At 34.5% G+C, this 16,907-nt stretch overlaps 1 protein-coding gene across 27 annotated transcripts in view; it reads left to right on the top strand.

The window, feature by feature from the left end:
• lrrfip2 (leucine rich repeat (in FLII) interacting protein 2) overlaps positions 1-16,907 on the top strand; it is a 182,960-nt gene that overhangs the window by 111,930 nt on the left and 54,123 nt on the right. For 11 of the 27 annotated variants that reach the window (XM_039736205.1, XM_039736223.1, XM_039736219.1 and 8 more), the window contains 6 exons: positions 4,742-4,792; positions 4,897-4,941; positions 8,145-8,192; positions 8,294-8,350; positions 14,734-14,802; positions 15,243-15,356. The exons of 11 other annotated variants lie outside the window; for them this stretch is intronic. In XM_039736205.1, the coding sequence (XP_039592139.1) occupies positions 4,742-4,792; positions 4,897-4,941; positions 8,145-8,192; positions 8,294-8,350; positions 14,734-14,802; positions 15,243-15,356 (384 nt within the window). The remainder of the gene's footprint in view (positions 1-4,741; positions 4,793-4,896; positions 4,942-8,144; positions 8,193-8,293; positions 8,351-14,733; positions 14,803-15,242; positions 15,357-16,907) is intronic. 5 more of the 27 variants (XM_039736218.1, XM_039736198.1, XM_039736204.1 and 2 more) reach the window with 4 other exon arrangements.

Below are 16,907 nucleotides of genomic sequence, written 5' to 3'. Positions count from 1 at the left end.
GACAGGTTTCTGTCCTTGAGTGGCTCTGCCAAAGCCCAAATTTAAACCTCATAGAGCAACTGTGGAGAGACCTGAAGTTGTCAGTTATTGTATTCTTTCCTTCCACTCTGAAGGAGCTTGTCAAGATCCACCAGGAAGAATGGGATAAAGAACCAAAATACAGGTGTGCAAAGCTTGTAGAGACCTATCTAAGAAGGCTTGAATTGCTGTAAAAGTCACTTGTTCAATTACTGAACTAAGGGTCTGAATACTTAATGAATGGAAGATTTCTGAATTCATTTTGACCCCAGAGGAAATGTGCATTGTTTAAAGGGGTAATAGAGTAAATCCAAATAAACTTTATAAGTACTTGTTCAACAGGAACATAAATAGAAGTTTGCAATATATAGCTCCCCTACTGTTGGTCAAGCCTGTCTGGCACATAGCATTTAACAAAAGGTCCCTAGTCATCCAAGAAGGCCAACAGCACAGCCGATATAGCCCTCTGTTACTCTAGAACCCAATTACGAGCCATTTCCAAAAGTCAATTGCCCTGCAAGATAAGGGAGGAAAAAATAAAGTAAGACCTTACTTCTTTCTTAGAAGACATTCAGGCATTTTCTGCTTACCCTGAATAAATACTTCTGACATTCCATACATGTTTCACTAGTTTGGAAATCAATTCTTTTTCTGCAGACTGTTTATTGGCCATGATTCCCAGCTTGATGTTGAAGTGGTAGTCATACAAACAAGCAGAGCCTGGAATGATAGGTACCCAAGAGGGGAAAAAAAAAAAAAAGTTATCTTTTTATAAACTGGAAGTGTAGTTCATGTATGGTGAAATTCTTACCTCTTATGGCATGCAAAAACAACACTACAGTATATAAATGTTCATTTTTGTTTTTTTTATTTTACATTTAAAGCGAGGCATATTTCCTAAGGCTATTCATCCATGACTGTAATTTTCATGTTTTTATCTGTAACTGACAGCCAGTTTAAGGCAATTAAACAGAAATATAAAGAGACCAGGCTTCATAAATGCCTCTCAGTACTAGAATGGAAAACTGTTAGATATCTGAATACTCCAGCTGACAGGAAGGAGCTGGTGCTTCCTCTTCATAGTAAAAGAGACTTAGTGAAGCTGAACAGTAAAAGTAGAAAATGCAAATGTGACAGAGATGTAATGGAATAAAAATACATTTTTTTTTTACCTTGAACAAAAATATTGTTGCCAAAACAACTATGAAAAGTGTGTTTTTTCCAAAAGTTTACAAATACAAGTAACACAGTAAATGTAACCCATAAACACCGACTGATTGCATGTTATTGATGGTTCTCTTTTGTCAAAATGAATGTGTTGCTGTTTCTGCTTCTAGTGAACAAATTGTTCTGGACAGCAGATGACAATGTGTTCACCTCCATTGAAGCTCATAATTTACTTAACTTTTAATTTGTATAGCTTTATTGTAGCAAATTACAGTGGGATGCAAAAGTTTGGGAAACCTTGTTAATAGTCATTATTTTCCTGTATAAATCGTTGGTTGTTACTGTAAAAAATGTCAGTTAAATATATCATATAGGAGACACACACAGTGATATTTGAGAAGTGAAATGAAGTTTATTGGATTTACAGAAAGTGTGCAATAATTGTTCAAATAAAATCAGGCAGGTGCATAAATTTGGGCACCATTGTCATTTTATTGATTCCAAAACTTTTAGAACTAATTACTGGAACTCAAATTGGCTTGGTAAGCTCAGTGACCCCTGACCTACATACACAGGTGAATCCTATAATGAGAAAGAGTATTTAAGGGGGTCAACAAGTTTCCCTCCTCCTTTAATTTTCTCTGAAGAGTAGCAACATGGAGGTCACAAAACAACTCTCAAATGACCTGAAGACAAAGATTGTTCACCATCATGGTTTAAGGGAAGGATACAGAAAGCTGTCCCAGAGATTTAAGCTGTCTGTTTCCACAGTTAGGAACATATTGAGGAAATGGAAGACCACAGGCTCAGTTCAAGATAAGGCTCGAAGTGGCAGACCAAGAAAGATTTCAGCAGATTGAGTCACTGTGCATCGTTCAACCATTCGGCGCACTTTACACAAGGAGATGCTGTATGTGAGAGTGATGTAGAGGAAGCCTTTTCTCCGCCCACAGCACAAACAGAGCCGCTTGAGGTATGCTCAAGCACATTTGGACAAGCCAGCTTCATTTTGGAATAAGGTGCTGTGGACTGATGAAACTAAAATTGAGTTATTTGGGCATAACAAGGGGCGTTATGCATGGAGGAAAAAGAACACAGCATTCCAATAAAAACACCTGCTACCTACAGTAAAATATGGTGGTGGTTCCATCATGCTGTGGGGCTGTGTGGCCAGTGAAGGGACTGGGAATCTTGTCAAAGTTGAGGGACGCATGGATTCCACTCAGTATCAGCAGATTCTGGAGACCAATGTCCAGGAATCAGTGACAAAGCTGAAGCTGCGCCGGGGCTGGATCTTTCAACAAGACAACGACCTGAAACACTGCTCAAAATCCATTAAGGCATTCATGCGGAGGAACAAGTACAACGTTCTGGAATGGCCATCTCATTCCCCAGACCTGAATATAATTGAAAATATGTGGTGTGAGTTAAAGAGGGCTGTCCATGCTTGGAAGCCATCAAACCTGAATGAACTACAGATGTTTTTTAAAGAGGAATGGTCCAAAATACCTTCAACCACAATCCAGACTCTCATTGGAACCTACAGGAAGCGTTTGGAGGCTGTAATTTCTGCAAAAGGCGGATCTACTAAATCTTGATTTCATTTCTTTTTTGTGGTGCCCAAATTTATGCACCTGCCTGATTTTGTTTGAACAATTATTGCACACTTTCTGTAAATCCAATAAACTTCATTTCACTTCTCAAATATTGTGTGTGTCTCCTATATGATATATTTAACTGACATTTTTTATCGTAACAACCAACGATTTATACAGGAAAATAATGACTATTAACAAGGTTGCCCAAACTTTTCCATCCCACTGTATGTTGTCAGAGGGAAAGGTAATGTGGTGTCAATCTACAAGTACATGATGATATAAAGGTTTATAGTAAAGGCAGATGGTAGATGGGTCACACCCATACAAGTAGTAATAATAAAATAATAATAACACATTTTATTTATATAGCGCCTTTCCCATGCTCAAGGCACAACATGAGTCAATGTTTTTATCTAAGTTAGTATTACAGCCTTGAAGTTTTAATGAATATTGGAAACTGCACACACTTGCCAAGATTATAAAGACAGACAGACAAAAATAGTTTCATTTTCCTTTTCAGTTTTTATGTCCCTTTTTCAGTTTTTTGTAGTTTTTAGACATTTTTTATTTGTATTTTGGTTAATTAATTTTTTTTTTATGTTTTCACTAATGTGAGGAACTGTAGTGTGTTATATAAAAAAATGAAATGCAGCTTTACTAAAGGAAAATCTCTGGGGTCAATAAAAGCATGTTACATTTCTGAAAAAACAAAATATTAGCATATTAATATTAAAATTATCTGATAAATGCAAGCAATGTCATTTCATTTTAGGCTAGTTTGGGCCTATCTTCAGTTCCTCTGCATCCTAAGAAAATAGATTAATTTGTACAGCCATCTTTTCCAACATTATCTTTAATTTATCTTGATTTTTAGTAGTGAAGTTGGATTAGAGTTCACTAGCATATTTGGACAAGTAACCAAAAAACAAATTATTTTTTCCCTCTTTTGTATTAAAACCTGCAGTGAACACAAAATATAGTATTGTGACATTTGTTTAAAAATAAACCCTTGTGATTGTGTTAGTCTATATGTTCTAATCTGCTTTATTTCTGTCAGGATTATGTAAATAAAGTCCCATTTTTGTTTATATTTAGTAATTCTTTGGTGATGCCAAGATCACTTCATTATCAGCATTCAAATAAAAGACTTTACAAGTTAATTGTGCACATGTAGTCTTAGAGTATTTTTCTTACACTGGCACTCCTTTTTTTGAAAGAATTCACACATATAGTCTTCTGTGCAAATTTGATATACAAATTCACTTGTAAGATCTGTCACTCCATTAAAAACATTTGGTAGTGGTGCCATCATAGTCACAGCTCTTTCTTGAATGTTATTTTCCATTGTTCTGCAACTGGAGGTCAGCTTTTTGAAAACAGTCTTTTGTTATAGAGCATTTTTATCCTGTCTTAAACTAATGTACTAGCTGTGGTAGTGTTACCTCAGACAGTCTACAGTTACATCCATCCATTTTCTTAATTGGTTAGCCAAGTCTGGATCATGTACTGCTGGTATCTATTCTTGTTACAAGATGTAAGTAAACATGGATGGGACACCAGTCTTTTTCAGAGTACACCCAATAATATAGGATCAGAATTGAATTGTGGCATGACATAATACAACATATTTGAGCTGTGAGTAGGAAAAATAAAAAACCCGGAGAATAATCCACATAGAGATTGGGGAGAATGTGCAGAATTAACACAGATAAGTGTCTTAGCTGGGATTTGAAAGGACTGTGGGGCTGTAAGAAAACCACCCTTGATTAGTTTAATCTGATATTCTTAAGTATTTTCACTCACCATATTATTAAATTAGTTAAATCTTTATATCCAGTGAGATTTTTTTAATGTCCTGTTGGAAAAAATAACCTTTAATATGTGTGTTTTTTTCTGTGATTTTTACTATTCCATGAAAGAAACTCTGCTTAACTAATTGTATCTTTCTTTTCATCCAGTCACCTTCCTTATACAATGAACCTGTTACAACTGCTAGCAAAAATTATAGGGTTAGTACTGTACTAGCAGACAGCTGGTTGTTTTTCTATCTTTATTAATTGTTTTTAAGTGGTATGCTGATCAAAAAAGATAAAGGTCTTCTTTGCACACACAGGCATCATCTGCTGGAGATACTCGTCTGACACGAAGCTACAGTTTGGTCTGTAAATGCAAAAGATTGCTTGCATGGTCTGAAATTGCTACCTTTGCTTGTGATTTCAGTTTCTTTGCATATAATGTTTACCTAGTTGTCTGTTGGCCATGCTTGGTTCATCGTCACTGTTAATAGAGTGTTCATGCTTTTTAAAATACACACTTGTAACACCAGAGATATAGCTGAAATCTCAAAATATTTTTTAATCTGTTACTTGCACAAACATATACTGTATACTTTGTTAGAAGGATCTGACTTAAGACTAAGTCAACTCCTTATAAAAATATCTTTTTTATTAACATGACTAGTCCCAGTAATTGGAGGATTGGCATTTATTTTTCATATAAAATACAGTTTAATTTTAAAATACAAGAAGCAATACTTTTTCAACAATACTTTTACATCTTCTGATGTTGGCAAAAAAGAACAAAGTAGTTATGAAGTGACATCTATTTAAACTGATCAGATCATATGAAAGTTGAGTTTTTTTAGAGAAATGTATAAAAATGATTTAAAATACCAGTAGAAGATTCAGTGTGTGTGTGGATGCCAATAAGTATTTCCTATGAGCAAAATAGGGTGAACTTTACTCTTGACTTTATCTAATACTAGCCTTCCAGATTCAGTTGTTTCCCATCTTTTTAATATGGGTTCTAATTAAGTACAAGTTTTATTTTTTGTTTGGAATCAGTTTCAACAAGGCCAAGGCCAGGATTCTACTTTAGCTAACTTTGTAAAGAGAATTGCTTCCAATGGCTGTTGCAATCCAGATGTCATATGATTTCAGGTACCACAGTGCAAATCTGCAAAGTGGGATAGCTCGTGGCGCAAGTGCATGATGGCAATACATTGTTTGAAACAAACATAATAATGAGTATGCACACATTTCCTAAACAAAGCATTGATAATTTTATTTTTCCTAAAAATTATCAATTTATTTTTCAGTACTGTGGGTAATAAGTTTATTAAGGCTGTCACTCTCTGCCTTTTCCTCAAGAAAAGGTGAAATTTCAATTAAAGTGCATTCATTTTTGGTATACACTAAGCATGAGGCAAAATATATCTCAATGAAAAATACTGACAAATACAAAATGTAGAGTATTTTATGACTTTTTCATATAACTGAAATTAAACAGAAAGGCAAATGAAAATGTCATTTAATGAAAATCTAGAACTAGGGAATAAAATGACAAACTTTACTTTGCCAGAATTATTTACCATCTGTATAAAGATGAAAGTTGTCGGTGAGCAACAGAGGCATCACTATATGTTAAAGTGGTTCTAGTTTAAGTATTTCACACACATACTTAATTTAGTGAGACTCATCCTAGGATGAGAATGGTGAATCACAACATTGTTTCATAAATGCGTCACTGCATTCACAGGCTTGTTTTCTAATCCATCTCTGTTGGGACTAGGCAAAGCACATGCTTCTTGTATTGGAACAGTTCTCGTTATATAGTCAAATTACTGGGAGAAGCAAACTGCAGCTACTGCATCTGTCAAAAGCTGTGGATGTAAGAATGAGTTTGTAAGATGTCAACACACCTTTCACTGATATTTATTTAGAAATGGGATAGATTTCAATAAGGAAAAAATTATATAGTAGTGCATCTTGCATTTCTTTCAACAGCAGTCCTTAAATATTGCGGTGAGAGAATGCAACCAAATTCACAATGCTTGCTTTTCTGTTCATATCATGTCCTGCCCCTGTTTAGTCTGTATCTAGTAAGTGTTTTTACCTGCAGTAGATATTGTCACAGTGGTGAGGTCTCAGTGTCATGCAGAGTGTTAACATTCTCATTTTTCTTAAAAGCGAATATAGCATTATCATATTCTTCATAGATCTAGTCAGGACTCACAGCTAGCTGAGGCAGAAAATAAAGGGATAGCCTTTGGTGAAGCAATGTTTAATTTTAACTTAGAAAACAAAAAGGTACAAAACCATCCAAATATAAATGTATTTTAGTAATTTTATATTATCGGGTTATAGGGTCATTATTGTTAAGTGTACAGAGTACAGTGAAATTCTTATTTGCATATGATTATTATCATGCAACACAACTTTTGTTACTGCAATGCAAGTTTTATGTTAGTATATAAGATTTATTTTAGTTCAAAGGACAAATCTTAATTAAACATGAATTAAAATTAGTGTATTTGCATGAATTTGAAGTTATTTTGTATTTTTATTAATCTCAACCAGTAACTAACACTTAGCACAGTTTCTAATAAAATTGAATGTTAGGGGCGGAGTGGTGGCTCTGAGACTAAGGATCTGTGCTGGTATCCAGAAGGTTGCCTATTCGGATCCCTGTCACTGCCAAAAGAGATCCTACTCTGCTGGGCCCTTGAGCAAGACCCTGTAATTGCTCCAGGGGTGCTGTACAATGGCTGACCCTGTGCTCTGACCCCAAGGGGTATGCAAAAACTAACAAATTCCTAATACAAGAAATTGTATAAGGCGAAATAAAGTACCAAAAAAAAAAGCCTGAATCACAGTATGAAAGTTACTGTAGAATAAGTGTATTGTCTCATGCTTAGTATCCATAATATGGATAATGCATAAATGGTCTATAAAATATCAATCTCATTTTGGAATCCATCCTTAAAATTAAATTTGTGAAATTACTATTCCTTCAATTTAGAGTTTTCCTAAACTTATTTTTTGGACTTCAGCATTTAAATGATTACTGATTTTCAGGGCTTTTGGGTTTAGATATTTCCATCAAAATAAAAAATTATTTTAGAAGTAGACTTCTGTGCTTTGTGTCACCTTATTGTCAGCCATTAATTGTGCTTTGTGAAATGTTTTTTTATTTTTGAGACTTAATAAGATAATCCTCTTTTGGCAATAAGTGCTAGGTTAGGCAGTAGGTATTGAGGAAAAAGATGTGTGATTGCTCTGTATACTGTGCCTAATTCACATTTTCATAGTCGTTTGATTTACATTTAACTTCAGTGACATGGACATAATGAAGTATTAGTAAAATCATTTGATTCTGGTAACAATGACCAGACAGTCCTATAATATAGGATTTTAGCTGTAAAATCAAAAATCTATATCACACTCAAGACTATTGAAGCTCTTGCAGGTTCTTGGTAAAGTTTTAAGCATTGATGATACATACATACTTCAGACTAAAAAATCAACAAAAAACTTCTAATGCTATAAATTTCTATTATTATTATTTTTTTTTTACCTATAGGCCTCTTTGTATGATGAAAGTCTGTATGGTTCTTTTGGTTCCAGAGCTGTAAGTGTTATGCACTAGTGTATTTCAGTGTTTTTTTTTTTGTTTTTTTTTTTAAGTTAGTGTCTGGGCATGATATGTTCTTAATTGTGATCTTTTTACAGCCCTCAGAATATAGCTACTGTTCTTCAAGAACACACTCTGCTCGTAACAGCCCTGTGGTGAGAGCTTGTATGCCTGTAGACTTTGCTTATATCTGCATACAATAACAAGGACTTACTTGGCACTTGTATGTGAATAGTTTTTGGATTGATAGCATATACTGTACATGCATGAAAACTAATTATAATTTTATAATATTTACAAAGTCCTGTTTGCAAGTTTGTTATGGTATGAAATTATTCTGCTGTGAATTTCATTCTTTTTGACAGCTGTTATTCATGTATGGTTGCATTTATTAATGATATTTGTGACTTCACTTTGTAGTTGATCATGTGACAGACATAGGGCACGTGAGTACTAGTGCTGTCACATTTATATTTTACAAATAAATTGCAAACATATTTCAATTTTAAATAGGCTTAGTTAAGGCTAGGGATCTGCGTCAGCAATCAGAAGGTTGCTGGTTTGAATCCCGTAAACGCCAGAAGGGACTCTACCCCATTGGGTCCTTGAGCAAGGCTGTTAACCTGCAGTTGCTTTGCCTTGGGTATGACGTTAATGTGCATTCATCCAATTTACAGGAAAAAACTTGGGGTTGGTGGCAGAATTGGCTCTCCAGTCACCATAAAAACCTCACACTGTTCCAGTATGGTGCTGAGGTATCACCCATTACACGGCTGCACTCGGGTCCCAATCCAGGTGGTTGGTCATGTGGTGGGTACATCAACGTGCTCTATCAGCGCATGCTCCCAACCTCCCTCTCTCTCTCTTTTTTTTCTCTCCGGTACCTGAAATTGATTTGAAATCTTTCCACTCTGTATGTAATTAAAGATGTCACTTAACCACATTGCAACATTTTTCACATAATTGTCTGTTATCAATATTTGCACACCACTTACAGGAGCAATATGTTTGTTTTTTAACTGAAGAACTTTATTTGTTATTAATGAAACGAAGACATTTTTGTCCAAACAGAGAGAGCAAACTTTTGATGTAGAAGCAAACTTTCAGTGAACCACAGGCTACATTGCTCTTCATTGTAATAGGACTATTTACTACTTTCACTCACTCCATTTTTTTTAAAAATGAAAGACACATTTTAGGGTAGCATTTTATATAGTGTTTTTAATATTGTTCTTTTCCTGTAATATAGTTTTAGCAGTAGATGCATTATTTTGTCAAATGTATATTGGCATCCTCCAAGTTGAGTTCAGGTGTAACAGCTGCACCCATTGTTAACAGGTCCATAAAATCAAGTTATGCAATCTCCCAGGACAAAAATTAACAGTAGAGTAAGTGGGTCATACTGAAGAGCTCAGTGATTTTAAATGTAGTACTGTCAACTGTCAAAGCAGCTGCAAACAAGCCTGACATCACTATGCCTAGTGCCAAAAATTGCCTGAAATGGTATAAAGCTTGATTTGTCTGATGGATGAATCTGAGTTTGGTGGATGATAAGAGAACACTACTTTCTAGATTGCAAAGTGGCAACTGTAAAGCCGGGCTTTTAAATTAGCCAAAAAATAAGGTTAAAATAATTAAATTAAAAGTAAATAAATATCAAATATATTTGAACTTAGGTTAACAATTCTTGGGATTACACATGTATGTTTGAATGTTTCCCTTTTATACTTTATTATTATAGTCTGCACAGCAAGAACAAACACTAGCAGGAAAAGAAAATCCTAGCGGTACTCGGGCAACTGTTATTTAAATACACGTCACAGTATATTTGCAGTGCAGGGACACTAGTTGTGCTACAAGACCCTCACAACATTGTCATAAAGCCTTTCTGATTTGCAGTGGCACTGTAAGTTGTGTTTAAAAAAAAAAAAAAAATTAATAATTTAGCGAAGTGTGATGAAAGCATGTGTGACTTATGCGGTTCTAAGCTCCTTTTTGTGGCTATTTTTTATAGCTTATCATGTTGACAAGTATCAAGGGAAATATGTATCAATTAGTAAGTGCATCACAGAGTGAAAACAGTGAGCAAAGTAAAAGAGCAGGCAAGAGGCATTGGCATGGCTACCTTTATATCAGAGCATTCTGAGTAAAAAGCCTGTCAATTATTCTTCTTAAAGGCTTTTATCAAGCACATCTATCTCGCTTAACATTGTCCAAAATATTTCCAGGGCAAGATCCAACCTACGAACCTTTCAATCGAGCTCCAGCTTCACTAGGCCACATGTTTTGGGTGTGTGCCAAATTAATATCTTTCCTGACAAAATTTTTTAAATTCCTATCAGACAGGCTAGGTATCACAATTACTCCTAAACCATTAACAGTTGTATTTGGTGTACTCCCAGATGGGCTTAAAGTGGAGAAGGACAAACAAGCTGTAATTGCCTTTACTTCACTATTAGCAAGTAGACTTATCTTGCTTAACTAGAAGAATCCTAGCCCACCTCCTTTAAGTCAGTGGGTAACTGATGTTATATACTATTTGAAATTGGAAAAAAATCAAATTCTCACTTAGAGGATCTGTTCAAAACTTTTTAAAAACCTGGCAGGACCTAATCAATAATATTTTAGAATAAGCATTTATATTGGGTGGAAAATACTCCTTTCTCTCTGTACTATTCTCAATTCTTTTACTCTAGCTTTTGGCCTTCCTCTCTTTCTCATGGGTGAGGGTTGATTTGGATTCCATTTTGTTAAGTTTTGACTTGATTTTATGGAGCGTTATATGTTTTTAAATTCAATAAAAGATCCAAAAAAAAATAAAATAAAAGGTTGTTGAGTCCTGCGTGGCTTACAAGATTATCACAGTATAGTCAGAGTCTGCACAATCTGTCTACTTTTTTGTCTTTTTAAGATGCAGCAGTATTTTAATATTTTTAATTGTACTTCATTGTTTTAGGCATTGTCAAACTGGCAGCATTATAAGACAAGACTTATTGTAGGACACAGCGTATTGGCTCTTTATAGTGGGGAATTTAAATTGCTGAAATAAAAGGAAAATCATTATTAATGAGTTAATTTACATTTACATTAATGAGAAGATCTTGGCATTAAACAATAGTCAGGGATCTCCGGTTTAAGAGCGAATGGACAGAATCAGATGCAAAATGATACTTCAAATACACTTGAGTGATTGGTTAATTTAAAAAAAAAAAAAAAACCTGAATTGTGAAGGGTTCTGGCTGTACTTTTACAATCAAATGTCACATTTTGCGTTTGAATAAGACCTTTTTTTTCAATCAATTCTAATTATATCTGAATAGTGATATTTGATCTGTCAGTATTGGATAATGGTCGGGCTGTTTTTTTAGGGTTTGGGCTAGGCCCCTTCCTTGGTTCCAGCGAAGGGTACTATTAATGCTACAGCATATTAAGATGTTTTAGATAGTTGTTTGCTTCCAATATTTTGGCAACAATTTAGGCAGGGCTGTTATCACTTCCAGCATGACTATGCACTAGTGCACAAAACCAATAAATGCATGATTTGATGTGTTTGGTGTGGAGGAACTTGAGTGGCATGCACAGAGCCCTGACCTCAACCCTCTTGAACATCTTTGGGATGAAATGAAATGCTGATTGTGAGGTAGGTCTTCTCATTCAACAGCAATACATAACTTTATAAATAAAACACTATTTTAGCTGAATGGGCATCAGTTCCCACAGTCACATTCCAAAATCTTTTGGAAAGTTTTCCTAGAAGAGTGGAGGCCTTTATAACTACAAAGTTGGGGCCAACTCTATATTAATACCATATTTGAATGGTATGTCTGACAAAATCATGCAGGTGTGATTGTCAGTTGTCTGCAAACGTTTCTTCATCTACATACTGTACATTGTCATAGTTACATCTAAATGGTTTTCAAATCTATTTTTTGATTGTCAATTGTAAAAAAATGTTAGTGGTTTCTTTTTTATCATAGCTTACCTTTAAAAAGAAAATGTTGTATGGTACATTTCTAAATTATCCTAAAATTTTAAAGCATATCACACAAGCCTATTATTGCTTAATTTTAGTGCAGTGTGGCCCCCTAGTGGCAAATGTTTTCAGCTGTAAAGTACAAGCTTAACAGTGCTTGATCCTATCCTGAAAGTTGACCTCCCAGTGTCTCTTCTAACATGCATGTTGTTTTGGATAGAAGTATTCAATACAATATTTATTTGCTATTTTGCTAAATTTATGTCAGTTATGTATATTTTCATTTGATGCTTTAATGTTTTATTTGTGGCTTTTGTATTGAATAACACTGCAAAAACATATGTTTTTTTTATTCCTATTTCTGTATTTGTGATACATAAGTGAATTTCACATTCAAATATTGTAACTGTAAAGTAAGTATTCCAAGTAATATTATTGTTATAGGGTTTTTATCAAATTATGATGATACTATATATTGAAATAAAGCATCTACCAAACTTGTTGTGGTTGTGATGGTAAAATTGAAATTCCTTCACACTGCCACTTGTAAAACAGGATGTCAGAATAGTTTTAATGGTCAAGAAAGCTTATTTTCTTTTTGAAATATTTAAGGAAGCACTGACCAATCCGTGCTGCTATTATTGAAACTGTTAAGACATTCTGTAAGACATTAGCAAAGACATTAGCAAACCGTAAGACATTTTCCCATTCTGCTTGTTATAGCAGTATCTATTGAGGGCAAGTGACTGATAGTGGTGTGCACCGTTTCTAAATTTAATGGCTACAATTTCCCCAGACCCAGAAGCATGAAACCTTAGTGTTCTTATCTGAATAGCTGCTATTCTGTTTGCTCTCTTTCTATTTGGTGAGCAGCTTATTTCAGTTTAAACTAGGACTTCTGGATTCCATATCAGTGAAGATGTAAGGTGCACTAAATTGTCATCTTGAGTTTACTTTTTTTTTTAAACTGAATTGAAGAGTTATTTTTGTTAAATAAGGTTGTTCGTAGACTACTTGAGTGATTATCACTGTGGTTCTCAGATGGATAGATAAGTACCTAAGGGGAAATTAGAACTTTACAGAAGCTTGAGGGAGAGAAAGCACAATATATAAATGATAAAACAAGCAATAACCCCCTAAAAATACATATAAACTTCTGGCTTGGATACTGGAGAACTACTGCAATCAATAACAGGGTTATAGGTGGCAGTAAGATGGTCAGACCTGTCTAGATGTTCATTTGAATAAAGCAGGTCCAGCTTGTAGTGTTTGAAACAGGAACATACCGTTAGACATTGGTTCAGAATTACTTATCATTTTGTTGCCAAGTTTGAAAATAAAGATTAATAGGATGATGCAACCACTCCTAGGCAGAAATGTGGACAAATTCTGTCAGTTTTTCAAAGCCTGGATCACACTTATCAGCTTTAACTGTAAAGGATTTGCATCTCCTTCACAAGGCTCCAGACCCTCTCCTGCTTTTAGTACTCTCTCTAGTCCTATAATATGAAAACCTTTCAGCATTAAATAGCATCTGAAATATGTTTAAGCTAGTTCTTTGCAATAAACAAATGCCATAGTACCAGGAACAGTCCGTGTCTCGCCATGACATATAAAAGTTCATCAGCTTATTTAAAAGCAATCAAACGTTCCAAATATATGAGACAGGACAGTCCTGAGTCCTTTCCACCTTAGATTTAGGTTTGCTCCTTATTGTTTTCATCTTTACAAGCTACTTCTGCAGTAAGGTGCAACAGTCAGCGATGATCACAGAGATTCCAGCTTGACAAGAGGAACATTTAATATTTCCCTCTTTATGTGCCCAGAGTCTTCTACATTCTTCAATGTCATAGACACAGGTAGCCATCAGATTCTTCTAAACCTCTTTGTTGATATGGGCTGAATGCTCATGTCTGCATTTGTGATGACAGCAGCATATCTTTAATTTAAAAATTCCTTTAAGATTAGCAGTAACAAGCCAGAAGCCACATCTTAACATTATCATTAATAATAGTTAAATACATTGGTTAATAATCTTACTAAAAAAAAAACAAAACAAAGAAAATTGTCCCAAAAAAAGGATAGACAGATATCTCCTGTAAAAGGCTGTCACTTGTGCAGCACCTGAAGACTTGTAGTGTTATACAAGTACAGTGCATTTTGAAAAGGGCATTGTTTTCTTCATATTTTTTTTTTTACTTTGCATTGTTTATTGTGCATTCCTAATGATTTCACCATGCTATTTAGTACTGTGATGTTTACTTTCTTTTGAAGCACAAATGGATTCTAGTTCAAGCTGCTGTCAATTTAAAAATTTAGTTTTTATTCCCTTCAGTTCAAGGGAAAGAAGCTTTTATTAAACAAGCATAACATTATTTAATATAGCAGAGAACTTCATGTATTTCATTGACCTACACAAGCACTCTTTTTCCTACATGTTGTTTTGTGTTTTAATTAATGCATGGATTAGTAAAGTCAATTTGTGCTGTTTTACTATTGATTCACCATGTGAAGCATTTCAAATAAAGAGATGGTTTATAATTGTTTTGTACCCCTTCTTAATAGTCCTCAGATGATGATACAGCAAGCACTGTTTCTCAAGAGTGTGCTGTTCGTGGTCGGCGGGACAGTATGGTGAGCTGCCATTGCATGCATGTGTGTTCTACAAAGAAAATTAAGTAAATAAGTAATCGTTTCATTTCATCAATACAAGTGTCTGCTCTGAGCTACTAGTCTCATAATATGCATTAATTATGACTTATATGTTGTCAAGTTCATGACAGAATTATGTCACTGCTGCTGTGAACCAAGCAGTGTAAACTAAACTAACGGTACAACATTGCTAGTTTTCATTTTGCTGTTCTTTAGTCAATACTGATGCTTTGCCCAGCAGTTGGTAGTAGTGTGTAACTAAGAGTGTTCATACCATAATTATAGGATTGGTTTCTGGAGATATTTGTTCTACATGTGACTGTGTTTATTGAACAGTAAGGGTCTATATTTTTGTTCAGACTAATCATGGAGCCATATTTTATGCTTTTGTAATTCTTCTCTTTCTTGATCTTCAATTTTAGTCTTCTGACTTTTCTGACTTCAGTGAATCAACTGCAGATTATTTTAGCCGTTCCAATCGCAGGGGGAGCATTGTATCTGACATGGATGATTTTAGTATCCCTGACCTAGATAGTGTGAGTTTTCTGCTTAGTAAAAAAAAAGATATGCACTTTTGCACTTTTTTTTTTTAAATTAATTAAATAACTAGTTACTTAATTATTTTTTTAAATTTTTAACTAACCTACTTACCGACTATGTTTTATTCTTTAATGAATGACAATGTAATATTTGAGAAATAAGGTTTGGAGCCAGCTTTTAACAATTTCTAACATATTTGCTGTGATTTGTTGCATTTTGGAATTGAGTTGCTTAAAATAATTTGATCCTTAAATAAGCTGTGAGATGAGTGATTAATTTGAAAAGATATATACAGTACATTTGCCTTTTGCAGTCTCTGTTATTTTTTAGTAAGTTTTAGGCTATATTTAACTTACCTTTGTGTTTTAGTGGGCAACCCCTACACAGTGAGCAGACAGCATCGTCTTTTTATTTTAACTCAGCTGCTTTCCTTTAGTTTTGATAAAAGTGGATATTAAAAGCCTACACACACTTTTTGAAACTTAGGCTTTTGCTGATGTAATGTTTGAAACATATTTTTTACAATTTGCACTATTTACAGTAAGTGAACGACCAATGGATTGTTTTTGACAAAAGTGATTGAAATTATAAAAACAAACTGCCAATGTTTTGGTTGAATAAATGTTTATCCTGTTAGCTTATACCTTGTGGAAACGCTTTTTCTTTTATTACAGCAGAAAGTGTGTCTGGATATTGTATGTCTCTGCCAATTCAGCACACTTCAATTTTGCTTTTTATGTCACTGTTCCTTGTAGAACAGTTCTAAGTTCATTGTAAATTGTGAAGGTATCTATAGCACAGTTAGAATTCCAGAACATTAATCTTTTTCTTTTTTTCCAAGTTAAGTTGGCTGTATATCTTAGATCATTGTTGTCTTGAAAAGCAAATTTACTCTTTAACTTAGGCTTTCTGGTAGAGAGCATTTGTTTTTTCACCAAAAGTTTAGATTTGGAGCTAGTAGTCTTCTCTTCAGTAATGACCTGGATCACTGTACAGTTATTGATGCTGGGTGAAGACAAATTACCATTTGTGCATTATCTAAAAACTGACTAGATAATGCTCAACACAGTTACAACTCCCATTATAAGGATTGTGAAAATGTGTGCAACAAATGCATCCATCCAGCCATTATCCAACCTGCTATATCCTAACTACAGGGTCATGGGGGTCTGCTGGAGCCAATCCCAGCCAACACAGGGCGCAAGGCAGGAAACAAACCCTGGGCAGGGCGCCAGTCCACCACAGCAACAAATGCATTGGAAATTAATTTTAGTAATACAGTATATCCTAACTTATCAGTTTCACTTAATTTGGATATCGTAATAATGTGTAGGATTCTCATATTATAATGCACTCTACTGTACTCTACAATATTAATTATAGAGTAAAGCAGTTTAGTAAGTGAATGAGGTTTAAGGATCTGACAGCTTAGTGTATTTTTAATAATTATCAGTGGCTTTGAAATATGTACTTGTCTAGCTTGGTTTTGTAGTATATATTTTAAATATAATCACTGTGTTGTGCGTGAGAACTTGGACAACATTTTT

The sequence above is a fragment of the Polypterus senegalus genome, chromosome 15 (assembly GCF_016835505.1).
Source record: "Polypterus senegalus isolate Bchr_013 chromosome 15, ASM1683550v1, whole genome shotgun sequence".
Classification (NCBI taxonomy): domain Eukaryota; kingdom Metazoa; phylum Chordata; class Cladistia; order Polypteriformes; family Polypteridae; genus Polypterus; species Polypterus senegalus.
The sequence above is the reverse complement of the archived record's forward strand: the minus strand, read 5'-3'. Positions and strand labels throughout refer to the sequence as shown.